This window comes from Schistocerca serialis, chromosome 12, assembly GCF_023864345.2.
Source record: "Schistocerca serialis cubense isolate TAMUIC-IGC-003099 chromosome 12, iqSchSeri2.2, whole genome shotgun sequence".
Classification (NCBI taxonomy): domain Eukaryota; kingdom Metazoa; phylum Arthropoda; class Insecta; order Orthoptera; family Acrididae; genus Schistocerca; species Schistocerca serialis.
Genome location: NC_064649.1, coordinates 158,988,310 through 159,008,368, shown reverse-complemented (window position 1 = coordinate 159,008,368; position 20,059 = coordinate 158,988,310). Strand labels below are relative to the sequence as shown.

Sequence of the window (20,059 nt, the reverse complement as noted above, 5' to 3'; positions counted from 1 at the left end):
TTGCTACATTTCGCTTCACGAAGGACACGGCAATGCAGATGTGTAACCTGAAATTCAGTACTGTGGTTGTGAAATTGTCCATTGTCGTGGTAGCATCACCATCTCCTCATCCAGCTGTGCATCAGACTGTTAAACTTTCGCCTCACAGGACAAAGTCACCTGTAATACAACTGGAAAGGTTGGACAGAATGCTCGTGCGACGACTTCCTCCATCCCTCCGGCCAACAAACATCTGAGACTTCTGCCTATCGGAAAGGCTCCAAGAAATCGAACAAAGATAAATTGTCTTCTCCTTCGCCGACACAGGGGTACCTTTAAATGGTAACGCCACGTGACACCATTACCGGCTGACCTCCATGTCTACATTACGCACTGCCAACATGTTTTTCTGCCCTGGATTACACAGACGAAGAGAGGGTGAATGCCGACACTTCTGTAGATCTCGTGGAACAGAACTCTCCAGACTCTGCACCCAGTAGCAGTTAGTCCTTGAAGGCCGGCACTTGGCAGCCACCGAAGTGACACCCCTTCATTTTTTCCCTCCTCCCCTTTCTTTGTTACGACTCTCTTTCAATGGAACTTTCGTGGCCTTCGATGAGACAGAGAGGATTTACGGCTGCTCTTAGAATCGCACTGTCCGCTTGTTCTCTGCCTCCAGGAAACAGTACTGACTCCTCACGACCACTTTGCCCCCTAGGGGGGCTTGCCACTCTGGCGGGTTAGTGCTCGGCTACCACGGGGTCCGAGGCCTTTGCAGCACTTTCTCCTCCCTATCCTCTTGATATTCTTTTTCCCCCTCCGTTGGGGAACACGTGTGGGGTATTATTGGGAACAATCTGCATTCTGTCACGACCTGCGAACGGTCTCAACTTTCTTTTTGGCTCCCTTTTCCTTCAACTGTTTCCCTTCTCCTCTCGTTCCTCCGCTTAGGCATTTGAGGATCCTATTTCATTCTTCTTCCTCCCTGTGCGCTCCCGAAGGCCGGCTCACGCGTCTGACGTGTAAAAGGTGACCGGGTAACGCGTAATTCCCTGCCCCGGGTCGACAGGTAGGGTTTGCACGTATCCCCTCGTACGGGCCGGGCCCAGGGGGGGAGAGGGGGGGGGGGGGGTGATTGCCTGAGCTGTAACCTTCCCAGATTGCCCATCGGTCCAACTGTCAGGTGTCGGGGAGGTGTGACCTGAGGTGTGAACAGTAACATCAGGCAGGTGTGCCCCCACGTGAAGGGGGCCCCCAGTTGGCAGGAGGACACCATCGGAGACGCTGGCAGTCGTGGGGGATTTCCTCGCGACGTGTCACTCATCCTCTCCGTCGACGTAGACAAAATGTAAATGTAATGGGACTACCGTGTGAAGACCCTTCCCGCTGCACCGCGGTTCCTTGCGGTATCACGTACTGAAGACAGTCAGTCCTTCGCCACCGTCAATCCATTTATTATTCGGAAAGGTGTCGATGCCATTGCTGGCCCAGTGAAATCCTGCTCTCATTTACAGAATGGCGCTTCGCTTTTGGAGATGGCTTCCGATTCTCGAGCACGACAGCTACTTGCTGCCTCGCTTCTCCACGGCTAACCTGTTCATGTCGAGGCTCGTAGAACTTCGAATTCTTCCCACGGTGGTGTAGTTTACACCGGGCTGCTTGACGGTCTAACCGAGGCTGTAATACAATCTTACATCTCACATCAGAGTGTCATTGCCATCCGTCGTGTAATGAAAAAGGTTGATTCCTCCTCGGTGCCCACCCACACTCTTTTCCTCACTTTTGATAGGGTGGCGCTGCTGTCAGAGATTAAAGCGGGCTATGAAATCGTCACAGTCCGGCTGTACATTCCGAATCCATTGTGCTGCTACCAGTGTCGTCGGTTCAATCACACTAGAATGTCTTGTCGACACCCGGCCCGATGTGTAATCTGTGGCAGGGATGCACACGAGGGCGAATGTCCGCCGCCTCCTCCCCACCGTATTAACTACAGAGGCAGCTACGCCGCCTCCTCCCGGGATTGTCCCGTGTATCTAGATGAGCGGGTTGTTCGAGAGATTTGGGTAAAGGAAAAAGTACCTTACCCGGTAGCTCACAAGTTAACTTGACTCCTTCTACTGCCACGTGGTGAGTAGATTTTTTTCTTTTTATGTATCCAATTATCTTATAGTGTCATGTTCTATATTTGTCCAGGACTGATCGTGTGATGCACCCATTCTCATCCACAGTCCTTTAACACTGACATCCCGAGTATGTCCACCTCGGCAATAGTGTATTTAATTCCGTGCGATATAAATGACGTTTTTATGAAAGTTGCAGCTGTGTCTGTTTTAAGAATTCTTTCTCATTTTGAAGTGTTGTGTAAGTTTACATAACTTTTGGATACGGTGTATTGTGTGGTTTATTTCTGCCCCTGTTTCCGTGCAGTCATCTCTAATACTCTACAGTTACTCTGCACATTTCCTGTGCAGAAATCTGTCATTGACAGTGTTTGCTTACACTAGAGGAGTTTGAGCTTTTGCACACGCCTGAGACCTCCACATCCAAAACTGATACACAGTGGTGCGTTTGATCCAGTGTGTTAGTCAGTTTTCAAGGAGAGGGTTACTGTGTCCACAAGCCATCACTCTCACCCTCCCGTGTCAAATGCTGTTTACTTTATCAGGGGAATGACTTTAAGAGGACAAATCCGTTTGTGGCACCAGTGTTTCTGTGATCAGTAAGTGGATCCTAAATCACTTTCAGTGCATCACTTCTGCTTTCAGCATATCTAAGTATGTCGTGCACGTGTGTTTCTGCTTGACATTACTACGAGTGTGTGTTACATTTATTTTAGTGTAGTGTCATTTTAAAATACTGGCTGAAACATTTAAAAACTAAAGTATTTATATTGAGTCTATAGTCATTTGTACGAAATAGTAATTCGTAATTGCATTACGTAATACGTCGTTAATACCCGTTTTCCCATCTTAGGTGAATCCGCCAGTTAAAGCTAACGTTTTAGGAGCCCCGTGTGTCGCGAAGTCGCCAAACGCCGTAAAAGCTCCGGCGACTCCGCCAGCTGTGAAGGTGCCACCCGCAGTAAAGGAGTCGGACGGCGCTTCGGAGGCAAATGGGAGTGCAGCGGTTACCCTCGACTCTACTCGTCAGAAGTCGGAGGACAGGTGTGTGCCACAGGCTTACAGCTGTTTGCTTTCCTTTTCCCAGTAACTGCCCCCCCCCCCCCCCCCCTGTATTGTCAGTCAGTTATAGTAGTGTTTCTGGAGATTCTGTTATTTGAATTTAAAACCAGGTGTAGAGATACATCCTGTGTCTGTAGTGTTGCTGTTGTGAAAAATCACACACAAAAATTAAGCTGAATATTTGCTTACCAATTACAGCTATATACCTTTCTAATTAAGAATCGCTGAAGAAGTTACTCAGAGTTAGATTTGGAATTTGGAACCTTCTCGGGTGCTCGGAATATTCTTTAATTGCATTGTCATTATACGCTACAGACTAAAATGTAGTGTAGCATAAAAATAAATTGCACTTAGCAATTCCTAACATATATATTACCTAATTTTATACAACACAATTGCACAAGCATTTGATGATGTCGTAATCAGTATCTACTGATAACCGTTAAGTCAGACTGAAGGCGCATGCTGTGAGGGTTGACTTAATGTTCTCAATGTATTGTCAACAGTATGGCATTGAGAATTGCTCATGTAATTGTGTTGTATAAAATGCAAAAAATATAATCAATTGAGTACTTAATCTCTGTGGACATTGAGTAATAGTTCGCTAAAACACACAATTGAGCTGACATTACTGTAGACCCAGCTCTTGTGAAAATAACTCGGTCGTGTGGCTGGCTGCAGCTGCACTCCAATTTGGAGGAGGACAAGATGGGAAGCAGCTGTATTGGCTTTCAGATAGTGTCACTAAGGTTATTGGCGTTGAGAAGAAGAAAAAAGTCAAAGTGCCAATGAAACGTGTGAGCAGCAGAAGAAGAAGAAGAAAGTGAAGAAGATGATGATGATAAACCCACACAGTAAATATACCATTTACAATATGGATAAATGTCTTATTAGCCAGAAATTGCTGTGATATTGTGAATAATATTAAAAAATGCCAATTTTGCAAAATTTCATAGCTAGCGGGGAAACTTGGAGAAAAATTTTTCTGCCTATATGATTCAGTCCTGAAGGTGCCGGAATGAAGACATTGTCAGGTGTGTGAATGAGTCAATAGTTTAAAAATGAGCATAGTGCAATAAACATTTACGCAAGAAAGTAAGTCTCTATATTAAAGCTGCCAGCGATTAATTCAGTGGAAATGTGGATTCATACACATTTTGCTCTCAGTAAATGCTTTTGAAGTGTTGGTCGCTGAGGAGCACTTTTGAACCAAAATGCGTTCAGCAGGTAATGGCCTGTAGTGATGTCTGTATTGGATTTGACAACATGGATCCACTTGTAATAATACCGGAGTGTATGTCATTACTATCTCCCCCTGTGCTGCCATCCTCAGCAGCTCTCGAGTTTGCTTTGCCAGTTAATAGGTATTCTTTGGAAAATTTAACTTTTCCAGCATTGCCAGTTGCTCTGCCCACTAACCGATGGAATGAGAATGCACTTTTTGCGTTAGAGCCACAAAAAGACTTCATGGAACATGATAGGTTTGTAAAGTATAAGAGAAATAGGGCAAAAAATTTTAGGCACTGTTGTGCAGTGTGTTATCCATATAACCTTCTCTCAATTGATTTTGACATGTGACAGCTGCTGCCCCGAGGAAGGGTGTGATTTAGTGTTTGCGGCCAAAGTGTAAATTCTATTTTTGTTTCAGATATTTTAACGACTTCTGGTTACGTTCTCTGGGTGCTGCAAATAGTGTTTACTGCTTCAGAGTCTCCTTTGTCTTTTGATGTGCATTTGTTTCTCAAACGGTCAGTACTGCCTTTAAGTTAGAATTTTTGAAGAAAGATAACCTCTATTGAGTGTTATAAGTAGAGCTCAGTTTCTGAAGTAGGAGAGGTTACGGAAAGGTAATTAACGTGCAGTTACATTGACTTAAAATTTTATTGTAACAATACCAAAGAAGGAAAGTTGCTACTCACCATATAGCGGAGATGCTGAGTCGCGATAGGCACAACAAAAAGATTCACACAGTTATAGCTTTCGGCCATTAAGGCCTTTGTCGGCAGTACTCTGATGTTCACTTCCACGTTGGTCCAAAGCACAAATATTCATTGTTGTAGGAGTGCTTGCTGCCCACACTGACACCCACTTCTTCATAAAAGCTGGAAGGTCTTGAAGGAATTTCGTGGCTTCAGTCAGTTAAATAGATGCTGAGGATCTGAGAACCTTTAAGAGTGTTACAGACCTCATTACCAAACCAAAAGTTGATGCTCATGCTAACAATGTACGTTTCAGAAACTTTACCACGATGAAGTTTTTTTAAAAGTAACATATTCTTCATCAGAGTTGGATACCACCATTTTCTTCAGGTCACATAGAGGGAGACCACAATTTGTCATTTCTCCATAGTTTGTAGATGCCTTGCAAAATCTAGTGCTCAAATACATAGGTGGAAGGTAATCATTAAACTAGAAACACAAATGCTTTAAAAACTACTAGATCAAATTTGAAACATGTAGACTTAACTGAACTAGTAGATTTCATGCCCAAGGTGAATAGGCAGTTTTATCTGAACGTCAGGCCAGAGAATCTTCTCTCCACCGGTTGCACATACGCACTGTCGAAGCAGCGTGCTCTGTACGAGCTGCAGTGTCACGGAACGATAGACCTGCCATCCACAGACCACTCATTCTGTCCCGTTCGAGTGCTCTCACGTACCACCCACTACCACACATGCTGTGTCAATTAAGTTCAGAAAATTCCTGTATGAAATTTTCTCACAATTTTTCAAAAACGACACGAGATACACAAACACCATCGACAGGCAAACATCTTTCGAGCACTCAAAGAAATAGACTCGGTGCCTACACTGAGGCAAGTGCTACTTTACATGAGAAGGACCTGCACGGAAACGTGCTCCAGATGGCTTCGATTCAATAACAGAACAGAAAAAGTTTTCCCCTACTTGACCTTAGAATTTGAATCCGAGACTCATGATAAACACAAAAGGATACCCAAGTTTAATTATTATTACTTAGGGTGACCTTAACAGCAAGACTTTAACGTGCAATGGAGCTGTAATTACAGTTCCAGCAATGTAGCTGTCAAAAGCAGAACAACCCAGATATGACCCCCCAGGGGCCTCAATTCTTTGGCGAGTTCCTGCTCGACTACCGCAGGGCCCTAACTTTGCGGCACTATTCCCTTCCATGTTGCACGTCTATCCTCCTCATATCCTTTTTCCCCTCTCTCGGGGAACACGTCCGGGCTGTTTTTCGAACTGTATTCTGCATTTTCGGTAGTAGATATCAGAATACTCTCCACTGTTTTTCATTCCTATTCCCCCCCCCCCCCCCCCCCCCCTCCCCTTCGCCTTCTATCTTTCGTCCTATTTGGCCATTGAGGTTCCTCCTCGGAGGCCGGCCCACACTTCTGACACGTGGCTGGGTAACGCCTAATACCCGGTGCCGGGTTAACACGTAGGGTTCGCACATACTCCCTGGTACGGGCCAGGCTCAGGGAGGGATGATTGCCTGAGCTGCTACCTTCCCAAATTGCCGGTCCCTCTGTCAGGTGTTCAGGAGGCTCGAACAGTCACCTAAGGCAGATGAGCCCCTCTCTGTGGAAGAGGGACCTCCAGTTGAAAGGAGCGCGCCATTGGAGACACTGGCAGTTGTGGCGGATTTTCTCGGTGCGAGCCAATCGTTTCCGCAGAAACAGATCCACATTAGATAACTTATTCACCCTAAGACAAGTAACTGAGAAGGCGTGGGAATTCAGTGTAGATGTCCACATATTATTCGTAGATTTTAAAAAGGCCTATGATAGCATACACCGGCAGTCACTCGTAAATATAGTGAAGGAATTTAAAATAACATCAAAATTAATCAGATTAGTTAAAATGTGCATCGATGAAATTTTGTTGCATAAAGACACCGGTAGGAGAAACTGAAGATTTTAAGGTGTACACTGGACTGAGAGGGGATGCCATTACATCTATTTTATTTAACCTTGTCCTAGAGAAGATTGATAGAGAATTTTCTAAAACCAGTCCACAAGGGATCCAGCTACGGGATGTGAACATTACAAGACTTGCCTATGCAGATGATGTAGCACTAATAAGTAGTTCCAAAAGAGAATTAATCAGAATGATGCAAAATTACTACAAAATTGCTGAGAAAACAGGATTACATGTTAATGAAGAAAAGACAGAATACCTGCCCATAAGTAATAAAACCAGAAAAGATGCACCTCTGACGGTAGATGGATTCAATTTCAAGACTGTTGACCACTTCAAGTACCTAGGAAGTATTTTTAGTAATAACAACAGAACAGATATAGAAATAGATGCCCGTTTATCAACAGCAAACAAGACACTTTATAGTTTCATCAAAATTCTAAGAAAAAGAGCACTTAGCATCATCATCATCTTGGACAGTTTCCAGCCACTGGCTGGGTCTGTCGGGAACACAAGCCTCTCCATCGTGTTCTGTCTTTCCACCATTCCCCCTCTTCCACCTTCGCCCAGTTCTCTCCTCTTCTCATCACACATTCCTTCACTCCCTTCACCCATCTATCTCTTGGTCTTCCTCTGGGCCTCTTCCCCTCCAGTTGCAGATCAAACATCCTCTTTGGAATTCTTCCCTCATCCATTCTCGTCATGTGTCCATACCACTGCAGTCTTGATTTTTCTATCCTGTCCTGTACTGGTTCCTCCTTTATTCTTTCCCTCACATACACATTTCGCAATCTGTCTCGTCTTGTTACACCCAACCTGCTCCTCTGGAACTTCATTTCACTAGCCTGTATTCTACTTTTGTCGCTTTTGTGCATTACCCATGTCTCACTTCTGTATGCCAATATGGGGACAAAGTAGGTTTGGTATATAATTCCCTTGGATTTCTGTGGCACCTCCTTGCTCCACATAAGCCCCCTAATGCATTTGTAGAACTGCCCTGCTTTTCTGCACCTTTCATTTATTTCCATTGCGTTTCCCCCCTTACTTTCAATCACGCTTCCCAGGTACTTGAAGTTCTCTACCACTTGTAGTTTTTCCCCTCCACAAGTTATATCCACATTTGACCTATTCTTCTTCCTTGTTGTGACAATTATTTCACTTTTCTTTGCAGAGAAATGCATTCCATATTGTGCTGCCGTTGCCTCCCATGCATCTAACTGCTCTTGCACCTCCTTCTCGCAATTTCCCCATAACATCAGGTCATCGGCAAAAAGCACTGCTTTCATTTTATGATCTCCAATTGCATCTGATACTTGCTGTAGGATTTCATCCATAACAATAATAAACAATAAAGGCGAAAGTGCACTTCCCTGTCGCAGCCCATTTTCCAGCTTGAACCATGCAGTACGTTCCCTCCCCACTTTCACACAACTCTCACTTCCCTCATACATTTTTCTGACTTTTCGTGTTATCTCTTCATCTATCCCTTTTGCGTTCAGCACATCCCAGAGCTTGTCCCTACAGATACTGTCATACGCCTTCTCAATATCTAAAAAGGCCATGATTAAGTCCTTCCCGTACTCATAGTGCCTTTCCTGCAGTTGCCTTACCGCAAATATGAGGTCCGTTGTTGATCTTCCCGGTCTGAAACTGTACTGCTCCTCTTGCAGTCTACTTTCAATACTGCTTCTTATTCTCTTCTCCAGGATCTTTTCATAGATTTTTCCACAGTGGCATAGCAGGGTGATTCCTCTGTAGTTCTCACATCTCCTTTTATCCCCTTTCTTGAAGATCGGGACTATAATTCCTTTCTTCCAATCCTCAGGAATTTTGTTCTCCTTCCACACCACCCTCAGCACTCTGTATAGCCACTGGGTTCCTACTTCTCCTGCTGCTCGTATCATATCCACTGTTACTTCGTCCCAACCTGGTGCTTTGCCCCCTTTCATCCTCTTTATGGCTTCTTCCACTTCATTCCAAGTTAGATCATCAATTTCCCCACTATTATAATCGTCTGCTGCCTTAGGCTCTCCATCGCTGTTAGTTACCCGCTTGGCGGCATTCAACAGATCTTCAAAGTACTCCTTCCAAATCTTTTTGAGCTCATGCATTTCCTCCACAACTCTTCCATTATTATCCATGATCCTCAGGCACTCGCTTCTGTCGTTCCTCTTATTTCTTACCATGGTGTAAAGTACTTTTTTGTTCCCTTCACTGTCCTCTTCTAACATTCTTGTCCATTTTTCCATCCACTTCTTCTTCTCCGCCCTTACTATGGTCTGTGCCGCTTTCTTTTTTTCCTTATATTTTACCCTAGCTTCCTCTGTTCGGGTCTGGAACCATTCTCTGAAGGCTTTGTTCTTTCGAAGTACTGCCTCTTTACATATGTTGTTCCACCATGGGGTTTCCCTACTTCTCCTCTTTGTGCTAGTTCTTCCGCACACAGTCTCAGCTGCCTCAACTAGAGCCCTCTTAAAATCTCCCCATTCTTCTTCCACTGTTCTCTGATCTCCCTTTGGCAGCTTCTTCCTGATCAGTGTCTGGTACTGGGTCCTCCGTTCATCCTCTTTCATCATCCATGTCTTCAACCTTTTCTCCTGTATATCTGCTGCCCTCCTATCTTTTTTCTCTCTCAGGGTGGCTACCAACAGCCGATGGTCACTGTCTAAGGCCTCAGATGGAATGACCTTAACATCTGTGAGGCTGCTCATCATCTGCCTATCCACTAGTACATAGTCTACTACTGAAGTTTGGGACCAGTCTCCACTGTACCAAGTTATTTTGTGGCTACTTCTCTTCTTGTACCAGGAATTTGCGATCGCCAGCCCATTCCTCTTGCAGAATTCCAGCAACAATTTTCCTTCTCTATTTCGGTTCCCCCAGCCCTCTGGTCCCATTATCTCCTCGAATCCTTTCCTGTCTGTGCCAACATGTGCATTGAGGTCCCCTATTATAATCTGATTTCCTCCATTTAGCTGCTTTTGCATGTCATCTTCAAATTCCTCCTTCTCCTTTTTTGTACACCCCACCTGCGGGGCATATGCTTGGATGATATCAATGCTTTTTCCTTTCACCCGTAGTCTGGCTTTTATCATTCGATCATTGATACCTTCCACCTCCTCCTGCAGACCCTCTCTGACCACTATTGCCACTCCATTTCTTCCCCTCTCATTCCCTATCCAGTACAGTTTACATCCTTTACTTAGTGGTTTTTCACCAACTCCTCTCCACCTAGTCTCAGCAAGTCCCAAGATGTCCAATTTCCTCCTTTCCATCATTTCTACAATTTCTTCTAACTTCCCAGTTAGAGTCCTTACGTTTAAGGTGCCCAGTCGTAAACCATCTCGTAATCCTTTTCCATTGCTTGGTCGGTTTCCTTTAAATCCGTTCCGTGATCCGAGGCATGTTCCCTTTTTAAAAGCAGTTGATTTATCCACTACTGGCTTGCTAGGCCTATCGCAGCTTTACCAGAGCCCCGTTAGCCGTCACGTTTCAGGGTTCAGGACCGCTACGGTAGCTGAGAAGGCCCTATGGGAACCCTGAAAAAGAGCACTTGGCAGTAACTTAAAAATCCGCTTACATACCTGTGATGTTACATGGATGTGAAACATTAATATTTAGAAAGAAAGATGAAGAAAAACTGTTAATATTCGAAAGAAAAGTACTCAGGAAAATTTTTGGACCTGTATGGAATGGAGAATAAGAAGAAATGAAGAACTAAGAGGGCTGTACAAACACCGTAACATTGTCGAAGTGCTCAAGAGGAGAAGGTTGAATTGGGCAGGCCATATAGCAAGAATGACAGAGAATAGACTACCTAGAATGGCATTCAGCAGAACAATAGAAGGAACGAGAAGAAGAGGGATTTGGGAGGACACAACGAGGATGAACAGCAGCAGCAACTGGACAAACAGCCCATTGCACAGGCAGAAGTGGAAGAGGCTCACAGAGCAGGCGTATGGTCGATAAGGCCCTTGCTCCCCCTGCGGGTTCGGGGGTAAGAATAGGCCCGCGGTATTCCTGCCTGTCGTAAGAGGCGACTAAAAGGAGTCCATCCCCCTCACGGGGGTAGTTAGCGCCTGCGTCCGGAGACGGACGGTTCCACGACCTATAATCGTGGTCTTTTTGGTTTTTTCACTTCTCGTTTCTTCCTTCCTTTTGTTGGTTCCTTTCCTTGCTCTTCTCGACCTCACTGTCTTCCTTACTCATTTTCCTTGACTTCTCCTTGCCTTCTCATTGCCTTTTTCTCCATGCCCTCTCATTGCCTTTTTCTCCTTGCCTTCTCCTTGCCTTCTCATTACCTTCTTCTCCTTGCCTTCTCATTACCTTCTTCTCCTTGCCTTCTCATTACCTTCTTCTCCTTGCCTTCTCTGGTCTCCGCCTCGGCGTTTGAGGCAGTCTGTCCTCTTTCTCCCTCTCTCTCTTCTTTTTCCTCTTCTTCCTTCCTCCCTGTGCGTGCCTGAAGGCCGACCCACGCGTTCGCACGCGTAGCCGGTGACGGGGTAACGCGTAATTCCCCGCCCTGGGTAGACATGTAAGGCACGCGCGTACCCCCTGGTAAAGGCCAGGCCCGGGGAGGGGTGATTGCCTGAGCTGATACCTTCTGACCATGCCGATTGGTCCCTCCGTCTGTTTCTCGGGAGGTGTGACCTGAGGTGTAAACATTCACCTAAGGCGGGAGTGCCCTCTGAGAGGGTCCCCACAAGGAAGGAGCGCGCCATCGGAGACGCTGGCAATCATGGGGGATTCCTCCGCAATGGATTCTACTCCATCTCTTTCGACTTCGACTCAAAAACGGAAACGTGACCAGCCAACAGTGACAAAAGTACTACCGCCTGCCCCACAGTTCCTCGTAGTTTCTCGAACTGAGGACGGAAAGGATTTTTCCTCTGTCAACCCTTTCGTTATTCAGAAGGGCGTAGATGCCATAGCCGGATCTGTCAAATCTTGTACCAGGTTGCGAAACGGCACCTTATTACTAGAAACTGAGAGTGCCTTTCAGGCACAAAAACTGCTTCGGGCCACCCTCCTGTACACGTTCCCTGTCCGGGTGGAGGCCCACCGAACTTTGAACTCGTCTCGTGGTGTAGTGTATACTAGCTCCCTCGACGGATTGACTGACGAGGAGCTTCAATCATTCCTCGCTGAGCAGGGCGTGACGGCTGTCCATAGGGTCATGAAAAAGGTCAACAATGACCTTGTACCGACCCGGACAATTTTCTTGACCTTCGATAGTGTTAAGCTGCCATCGCGCATCAAGGCGGGCTACGAGGTTATTTCTGTTCGCCCCTATGTCCCGACACCTACGCGCTGTTACCAGTGTCAGCGTTTCAATCACACTAGACAGTCTTGTTCCAATGCGGCTAAATGTGTCACTTGTGGCAGGGATGCCCATGAGGGTGACTGTCCACCTCCGTCTCCTCGTTGTGTGAACTGTCAGGGTGACCATGCCGCATCCTCCCGCGACTGTCCTGTCTATAAGGAAGAACGCTGTATCCAAGAAATTAGGGTCAAAGAGAAAGTGTCCACCTCGGCTGCTCGCAAGCTATTGGCTAGTAGGAAGCCCACGCTGCTCCCAGCGGGGAAATACAGTACTGTCCTCGCCTCTCCTCGGACTACCCGGGAGGTAGCAACCCAGACATGCGATCTGACCTTCAGCACCACGGTCGTCCGTTCGGCCAGTGCTAAGATCGCGCGGTCGACGTCTCCTCTTCCTCCCATCACCCCACAGACACGAGCACCTTCCTCAGCTTCTGCTAAGACGAAGACATCGAAGTCAGATGCACGGGCCTTCAAGAAGGAACCATCCCGTGCAGACTTCCTCCGTACCTCGACCTCCCAGCCTTCGACCGGTACTTCCACTACACGTCCTTCCAAAAAGGCGCATAGGAAGCACAGTTCTCCTTCTCCGCCACGGCGCATTCCTTCTCCTGCGCCACCCAGCGGTTGCCGCCCCAGGCCGTCATCTGTTTCGCCTGGCCGCACCGCTGGTAGCCGTACATCTGGCCGTTCACTGGCGGAGGAAGCTCCCCCTCCCGGCCATCCTCCCGAGATGGCCGATGACCCTATAGACCACATGGACGATGACTGTCCGCCTACTGATAGCGGCGGCAGTGCTCGCTCGAAGCCAGGCCCTAAGCGGCCTTCGAGGTGACCACTTCTCTCATCTTCCTTTTCTTACGATGGCACTTATTCACTGGAATATTCGCAGCATTCGCTCCAACCGAGAGGACTTGAAGTTGCTGCTCCGCTTGCACCGTCCGCTCGTCGTAGCCCTCCAGGAAACGAAGCTACGCCCATGCGATCAAATTGCCTTGGCACACTACACCTCTGTGCGTTTTGACCTACCCCCTGTGGTAGGTATCCCAGCTCATGGAGGGGTTATGTTGCTGGTCCAGGATGATATTTACTACGATCCCATCACGTTGCACACCGGCCTGCAGGCAGTTGCCATCCGCATTACTCTCCCCACTTTTACGTTTTCCTTTTGTACCGTTTACACTCCATCGTCATCTGCCGTTACCAGGGCAGACGTGATGCAACTTATTGCTCAGCTACCTACACCATTTTTGTTAACTGGAGACTTCAATGCCCACCATCCCCTTTGGGGCTCTCCAGCATCCTGCCCGAGGGGCTCCTTGTTAGCAGACCTTTTCAACCAGCTCGATCTTGTCTGCCTCAATACTGGCGCCCCAACCTTTCTTTCGGACACATCTCACACCTATTCCCATTTAGACCTCTCTATATGTACTCCCCAACTTGCACGCCGGTTTGAGTGGTATGCACTTTCTGATACATATTCGAGCGACCACTTCCCGTGTGTTATCCAACTCCTGCAGCATACTCCCTCTCCGTGCTTCTCTCATTGGACCATCTCCAAGGCAGACTGGGGGCTCTTCTCTTCCAGGGCGACCTTTCAGGATCAAACCTTTACAAGCTGCGATCGTCAGGTCGCACACCTCACGGAAGTCATTCTCGCTGCTGCTGAATATTCCATCCCTCACCCTCCTTCTTCTCCACGTCGCGTACCGGTCCCCTGGTGGACCGCGGCATGTAGAGACGCTTTACGTGCTCGTCGACGTGCTTTACGCACATTTAAACGCCACCCTACAGTGGCGAATTGTATCAATTATAAACGATTACGTGCTCAGTGTCGTCGTATTATTAAAGAAAGCAAGAAAGCCAGCTGGGCTGCTTTCACAAGCACCTTCAACAGTTTTACTCCTTCTTCTGTTGTCTGGGGTAGCCTGCGCCGGCTATCTGGCACTAAGGTCCACTCACCAGTTTCTGGCTTGAAGGTCGCGAATGACGTCCTTGTAGCCCCTGAGGCTGTCTCCAATGCCTTCGGCCGCTTTTTCGCAGAGGTTTCGAGCTCAGCTCATTACCACCCTGCCTTCCTCCCCCGCAAACAGGCAGAGGAGGCTAGGCCACCTAACTTCCGCTCCTCGAATTGTGAAAGTTATAATGCCCCATTCACCATGCGGGAACTCGAAAACGCACTTGGCCGATCACGGTCCTCTGCTCCAGGGCCAGATTCTATTCATATTCAGATGCTGAAGAACCTTTCTCCTGCGGGTAAAGGTTTTCTTCTTCGTACATATAATCGCATCTGGATTGAGGGACATGTTCCCGCATGCTGGCGCGAGTCTATTGTTGTCCCGATTCCTAAGCCGGGGAAGGACAAGCACTTGCCTTCCAGTTATCGACCTATCTCGCTTACCAGCTGTGTCTGTAAAGTGATGGAGCGAATGGTTAACTCTCGATTGGTTTGGCTGCTCGAGTCTCGACGCCTACTTACCAATGTACAATGTGGATTTCGTAGGCGCCGCTCTGCTGTTGACCATCTGGTTACCTTGTCGACCTTCATTATGAATAACTTCTTGCGGAAGCGCCCGACCGCGGCTGTGTTCTTTGATTTGGAGAAGGCTTACGACACCTGTTGGAAGGCGGGCATTCTCCGCACCATGCATACATGGGGCCTTCGCGGTCGCCTTCCTCTTTTTATTCGTTCCTTTTTAATGGATCGACAGTTCAGGGTACGTGTGGGTTCTGTCCTGTCCGACACCTTTCGCCAGGAGAATGGGGTGCCACAGGGCTCAGTCTTGAGCGTCGCTCTCTTCGCCATCGCGATCAATCCAATAATGGATTGCCTCCCAGCTGATGTATCAGGCTCCCTTTTCGTGGACGATTTTACCATCTATTGCAGCGCGCAGTGTACACGTGTCCTGGAGTGCTGTCTTCAGCGTTCTCTTGACCGTCTTTACTCCTGGAGTGTCGCCAATGGCTTCCGTTTTTCTGCCGAGAAGACGGTCTGTATTAACTTCTGGCGCTACAAAGAGTTTCTCCCACCGTCCTTAAGACTCGGTCCCGTTGCTCTCCCAATCGTGGAGACAACCAAATTTTTAGGCCTTACATTTGACAGGAAACTTAACTGGTCTCCACATGTGTCCTATTTGGCCGCCCGTTGTACCCGTTCTTTAAATGTCCTCCGTGTTCTCAGTGGTCTGTCGTGGGGAGCGGATCGAACCGTCCTACTTCGTCTATATCGGTCGATCGTCCGCTCCAAGCTGGATTATGGGAGCTTCGTATACTCCTCTGCACGGCCATCCATCTTACGCCGCCTCAACTCCATACAACATCGGGGTTTACGACTTGCGATCGGAGCATTTTATACCAGTCCCGTAGAGAGTCTTCATGCTGACGCTGGCGAATTGCCACTCACCTACCGGCGCGATATACTGCTTTGTCGGTATGCCTGTCGGCTACTGTCAATGCCCGACCATCCGTCTTATCGTTCCTTTTTTGACGACTCTCTTGACCGTCAATACGGGTTGTATGTCTCTGCCCTGCTACCCCCTGGAGTTCGCTTTCGTCGCCTCCTTCAACACCTTAATTTCTCACTCCCTGCAACCTTTCGAGTGGGCGAGAGCCGCACGCCACCATGGCTCCAGGCTCAGGTCCGCGTTCACCTTGACCTCCGCTCGCTCCCAAAAGACGTCACCCCCGGTTCGGTCTACCACTCCCGTTTTTTGGAACTTCGTTCAAAGTTCATCGACATGACATTCATTTATACAGATGGCTCTAAGACCAATGACGGGGTCGGGTGTTCCTTTATTGTCGAGGCACAAAGTTTCAAATACCGGCTCCATGACCATTGTTCTGTCTTCACAGCTGAGCTCTTTGCCCTCTACCAGGCTGTTCTTTACATCTGCCGCCACCGACATTCTGCTTATGTCATCTGCTCAGATTCCCTGAGCGCCATCCAGAGCCTCAGTGATCCGTACCCGGTTCACCCTTTCGTACACCGGATCCAACGCTCTCTTCAGCAGCTGGTGGACGTCGGTTCTCCAGTTAGCTTTATGTGGGTTCCTGGCCATGTCGGTATCCCTGGGAACGAAGCTGCAGATGCCGCGGCCAAGGCTGCGGTCCTCCAGCCTCGGACAGCTTTTTGTTGCGTCCCTTCGTCCGATTTTAGCAGGGTGATTTGTCGGCGCATCTTATCTCTGTGGCATGCCGATTGGGCTGCACTTACCGACAACAAGCTTCGGGCCTTAAAACCTCTTCCCGTGGCTTGGACGTCCTCCTCACGCCCTTCTCGGCGGGAGGAGGTCATTTTAGCCCGGTTAAGAATTGGACACTGCCGGTTCAGCCATCGCCATCTGCTGACGGCTGCGCCGGCGCCGTTCTGCCCATGTGGGCACTTGCTGACGGTTAGACACATTTTAATGTCCTGTCCAGATCTTAACACACTGCGCCTCGATCTTAACCTGCCAAATACTTTCGATGCCATTTTAGCGGATGACCCACGAGCAGCTGCTCGTGTTCTTCGTTTTATCAATTTGACAAACCTCGCTAAGGACATTTGATGATGCTGTTTTTTAATCCTATGCCTGTCAGTCTGTCTTTTATCGTGTTTTCCCTTTTAGTTGTTGTGGTCAACTTGTGCCTCGCGGTGTATTCTTAGAGTAGTCAGGGCGCTAATGACCATTGAAGTTGTGCGCCCTAAAACCACAAAAAAAAAAAAAAAAAAAAAAAAAAGGCCCTTGCCACATGTAAAGTAAATTAAAAAAATAGTAAGAGCCAATCGTCACCTTTGCAGACCACATCTACCAAACACAAATGGAATGAAGCTCCTGATGCAAAGACCCAACCAGCTGTGCCACGCTTCCTCGTGGTTTTACATACTGGAGAAGGTCAGTTGTTTGCAATGGTAAATCCGTTTCTTATTCAGAAAGGTGTTGACACAGTTGCTAGCCCTGTGAAATCCTGCTCTCGTTTATGCAATGCCACTTTTTTTTGGAGACTACTTCTGATTCTCAGGCACAACAACTGCTTGCTGCTTCACTTCTCTGTGGCTATCCCGTTGGTGTCGAGCCCGTAGAACTCTGAATTCTTCCCGTGGCGTTATCTGCACCGGGCTGCTCGACGGTCCGACTGAGGCAGAAATCCGAACTTACTTTTCTGATCACAGTGTCATTGCAGTCCATTGAGTGATGACAAAAGTAGATGCATCCTTAGTGCCCACACACACTCTTTTTCTCACATTTGAAAGAGTGGTGCCTCCGTCCTCAAAATCAAAGCGGGCTGTGAAGTTGTCACAAACAGACCGTTCATTCCGAACCTGATCATTTCGTCCTCACTCGAATGTCCTGTCGACACTCGGCCAAATGTGTCACCTGTGGTGGTGATACGCACGAGGGCGATTGCTTGCCTCCTACTCCCCACTGTATCGACTGCAGTGGTGACCGTGCTGCCTCCTCTCGAGATTGTCCCACATATCTCGGTGAGCGGGCTGTCCGGGAGATTTGGGTAAAGGAAAAAGTGCCTTATGCTGTCATTCGCAAGTTATTGGCTAATTGAAGCCCTGCATTTTACCATCTGGCACTTACAGTACCGTTCTTGTTACATCTCACTCCACGAAGGACATGGCCACGCAGACCTAGAACCTCAAATTTAGCACCGCGGTTGTAAAATCGCCCAGTGCCGTGGTAGCATCCTTGTCTCCTTCTCCTCCAACTGTCCAACAAACCACCAAAGTTTTGCCTCGCGCAACCAAATCTGCTACACAACCAGCAGGTCGGACAGGACGGAAAGAATATTCCGGCAAAGACTTAACGTCCATCCAGCTGACAAACATCTGAATCTTCATCTGCCAACTGGAAATACTCCAAGAAATCAGAGGCAAAACGGTCTCCTTCACCGACTCGCGTGTCATCTTCGATGGTGTCAGTTCGTGGTACCCTCACGTAGCTGACCTCCGTGTTGCTGTTGTGCACCACCAACTGTTTATCTGCCCTGGAATCCACAGACCGACTGAGGGAGAATGCTGACGTGTCTGTAGATCTCGTGGAGCAGGTTCCACCTCTGCGCCTTGTAGCAGAGTGCCTTCGAAGGCTGGAACTCGGCAACCGCTGACGTGACACCCTTCTGTACCCTCGCCCTGCCTTCCCCTTTCCCCATCATGGCTCTTCTCCGGTGGAATATTCGTGGCCTTAGATCCAGCAAGGAGGAATTACAGCTACTCTTGGAATCACAGTGGCTACTTATTCTCTGTCTCCAGGAAACAAAATTACATCCTGACAACTGCTTTTTCCTCTCACATTTCTTTCTTGTCCGCTTTGACCTTCAGCCCCCCCCCTCACCCCCCCTCCCCCCCGCCTGCCCTGAGGACAGCATTCCATCTCATGGGGAGTCATGCTGTCGTCTGGGATGACTTTCATAACCAAACCGTCTCACTGAACACCTGGCTGCAAGCTGTTGCTGTCTACACTTTCCTTCCTCACTTCACCTTTCTCTTTGCAACACCTACATCCCTCTGTCATTAGCTGTCACCAGGACAGACTTCCTCCAGCTTATTTGGCAACTCCCTACCTGTTTTTGCTGCTCATTGACTTTTAAAACACACCGCCCTCTCCGGGTCTCTCCCAGAACCTGTCAGAGATTAGCCCGCTTGGCTGACCTTTTCAATAAACTTGACTTCCTCTGTTGTTAACACTGAAATACCAATGCTCCTTTCAGACTCGTCACACACTCACATTCCCATTGGAACATCTCCTTCTGCACTATCCAGCTTGCCCATCATCACAAATGGTCCGTTTTCTCTGACATGTACTCGAGTGACCATTTCCCGTGTGCTATCCATTTGCTGACTCCTCCCCCATCTACGGCAAACCCAAATGGCAACTTTCTAAGGCCAACTGATGGCTGTACTCCTCCCTGGCGGCCTTCGACGAACAACATTTCCTCAATTGTGGTGACCGAGCAGAATACCTTACAAATGTTACCCTTACCGCTGCAGAACATTCCATTCCTCACACTTCATCTTTATGGCACTGTGTCCCAGTGCCACGGTGGACTGAGGTGTGCCACGAGTAAATTCGTATGCGGAGACGTGCTTTCTGCGTTTTTAACCGAAATCCTATGATGGCCAACTGCATTCATTGTAAACAGCTACAAGCGCAGTGTTGTTGCATTCTTTGGGATAGCAAAAAAAGCTAGCTGGATTTAATTTACTATTTCTTTTAACAATTCCACTCCTTTTTCTGTCATGTGGACCAACCTTCGATGGCTGTCTGGGATCGAGGTCCATTTCCCCATTTCCGACCTGACAGTAACAGACGATGTCACAGTGGACCCTCTTGCTATCTCCAACACCTCGGGTCACTATTTTGCGGAGATTTCTAGCTTGACCCACTATTGCCCTGTCTTCCTCATTCGAAAATGAGTTGAGGAGGCTCAGGTGATACCCTTGTCCTCTTAGAATTGTGAGTGCCACAGTGCCACTTTTACTATGAGGAAGCTAGCTCGTGCTCTCACCTTCATCCCGATCCTCCGCCCCTGGTAGGCAGTATGATGTTCACATTCAGTTGTTGCAGCACCTTTCTCTTGCGGGCATTTTCTCCTTCATGCATACATTTGCATTTGGGCAGGGGGCACATTTCCCAGACACTGGCGCAAAGCCTGTACCTAAGCCCAGTAAGGACAAACACCTTCCTTCTAA

At 47.9% G+C, this 20,059-nt stretch overlaps 1 protein-coding gene across 1 annotated transcript in view; it reads left to right on the top strand.

Annotated features, from left to right (window-relative positions):
- LOC126428154 (uncharacterized) overlaps positions 1-20,059 on the top strand; it is a 50,618-nt gene that overhangs the window by 14,096 nt on the left and 16,463 nt on the right. Inside the window, exon 3 of the mRNA XM_050090063.1 lies at positions 2,953-3,143. Coding sequence (XP_049946020.1) covers positions 2,953-3,143 — 191 coding nt within the window. The remainder of the gene's footprint in view (positions 1-2,952; positions 3,144-20,059) is intronic.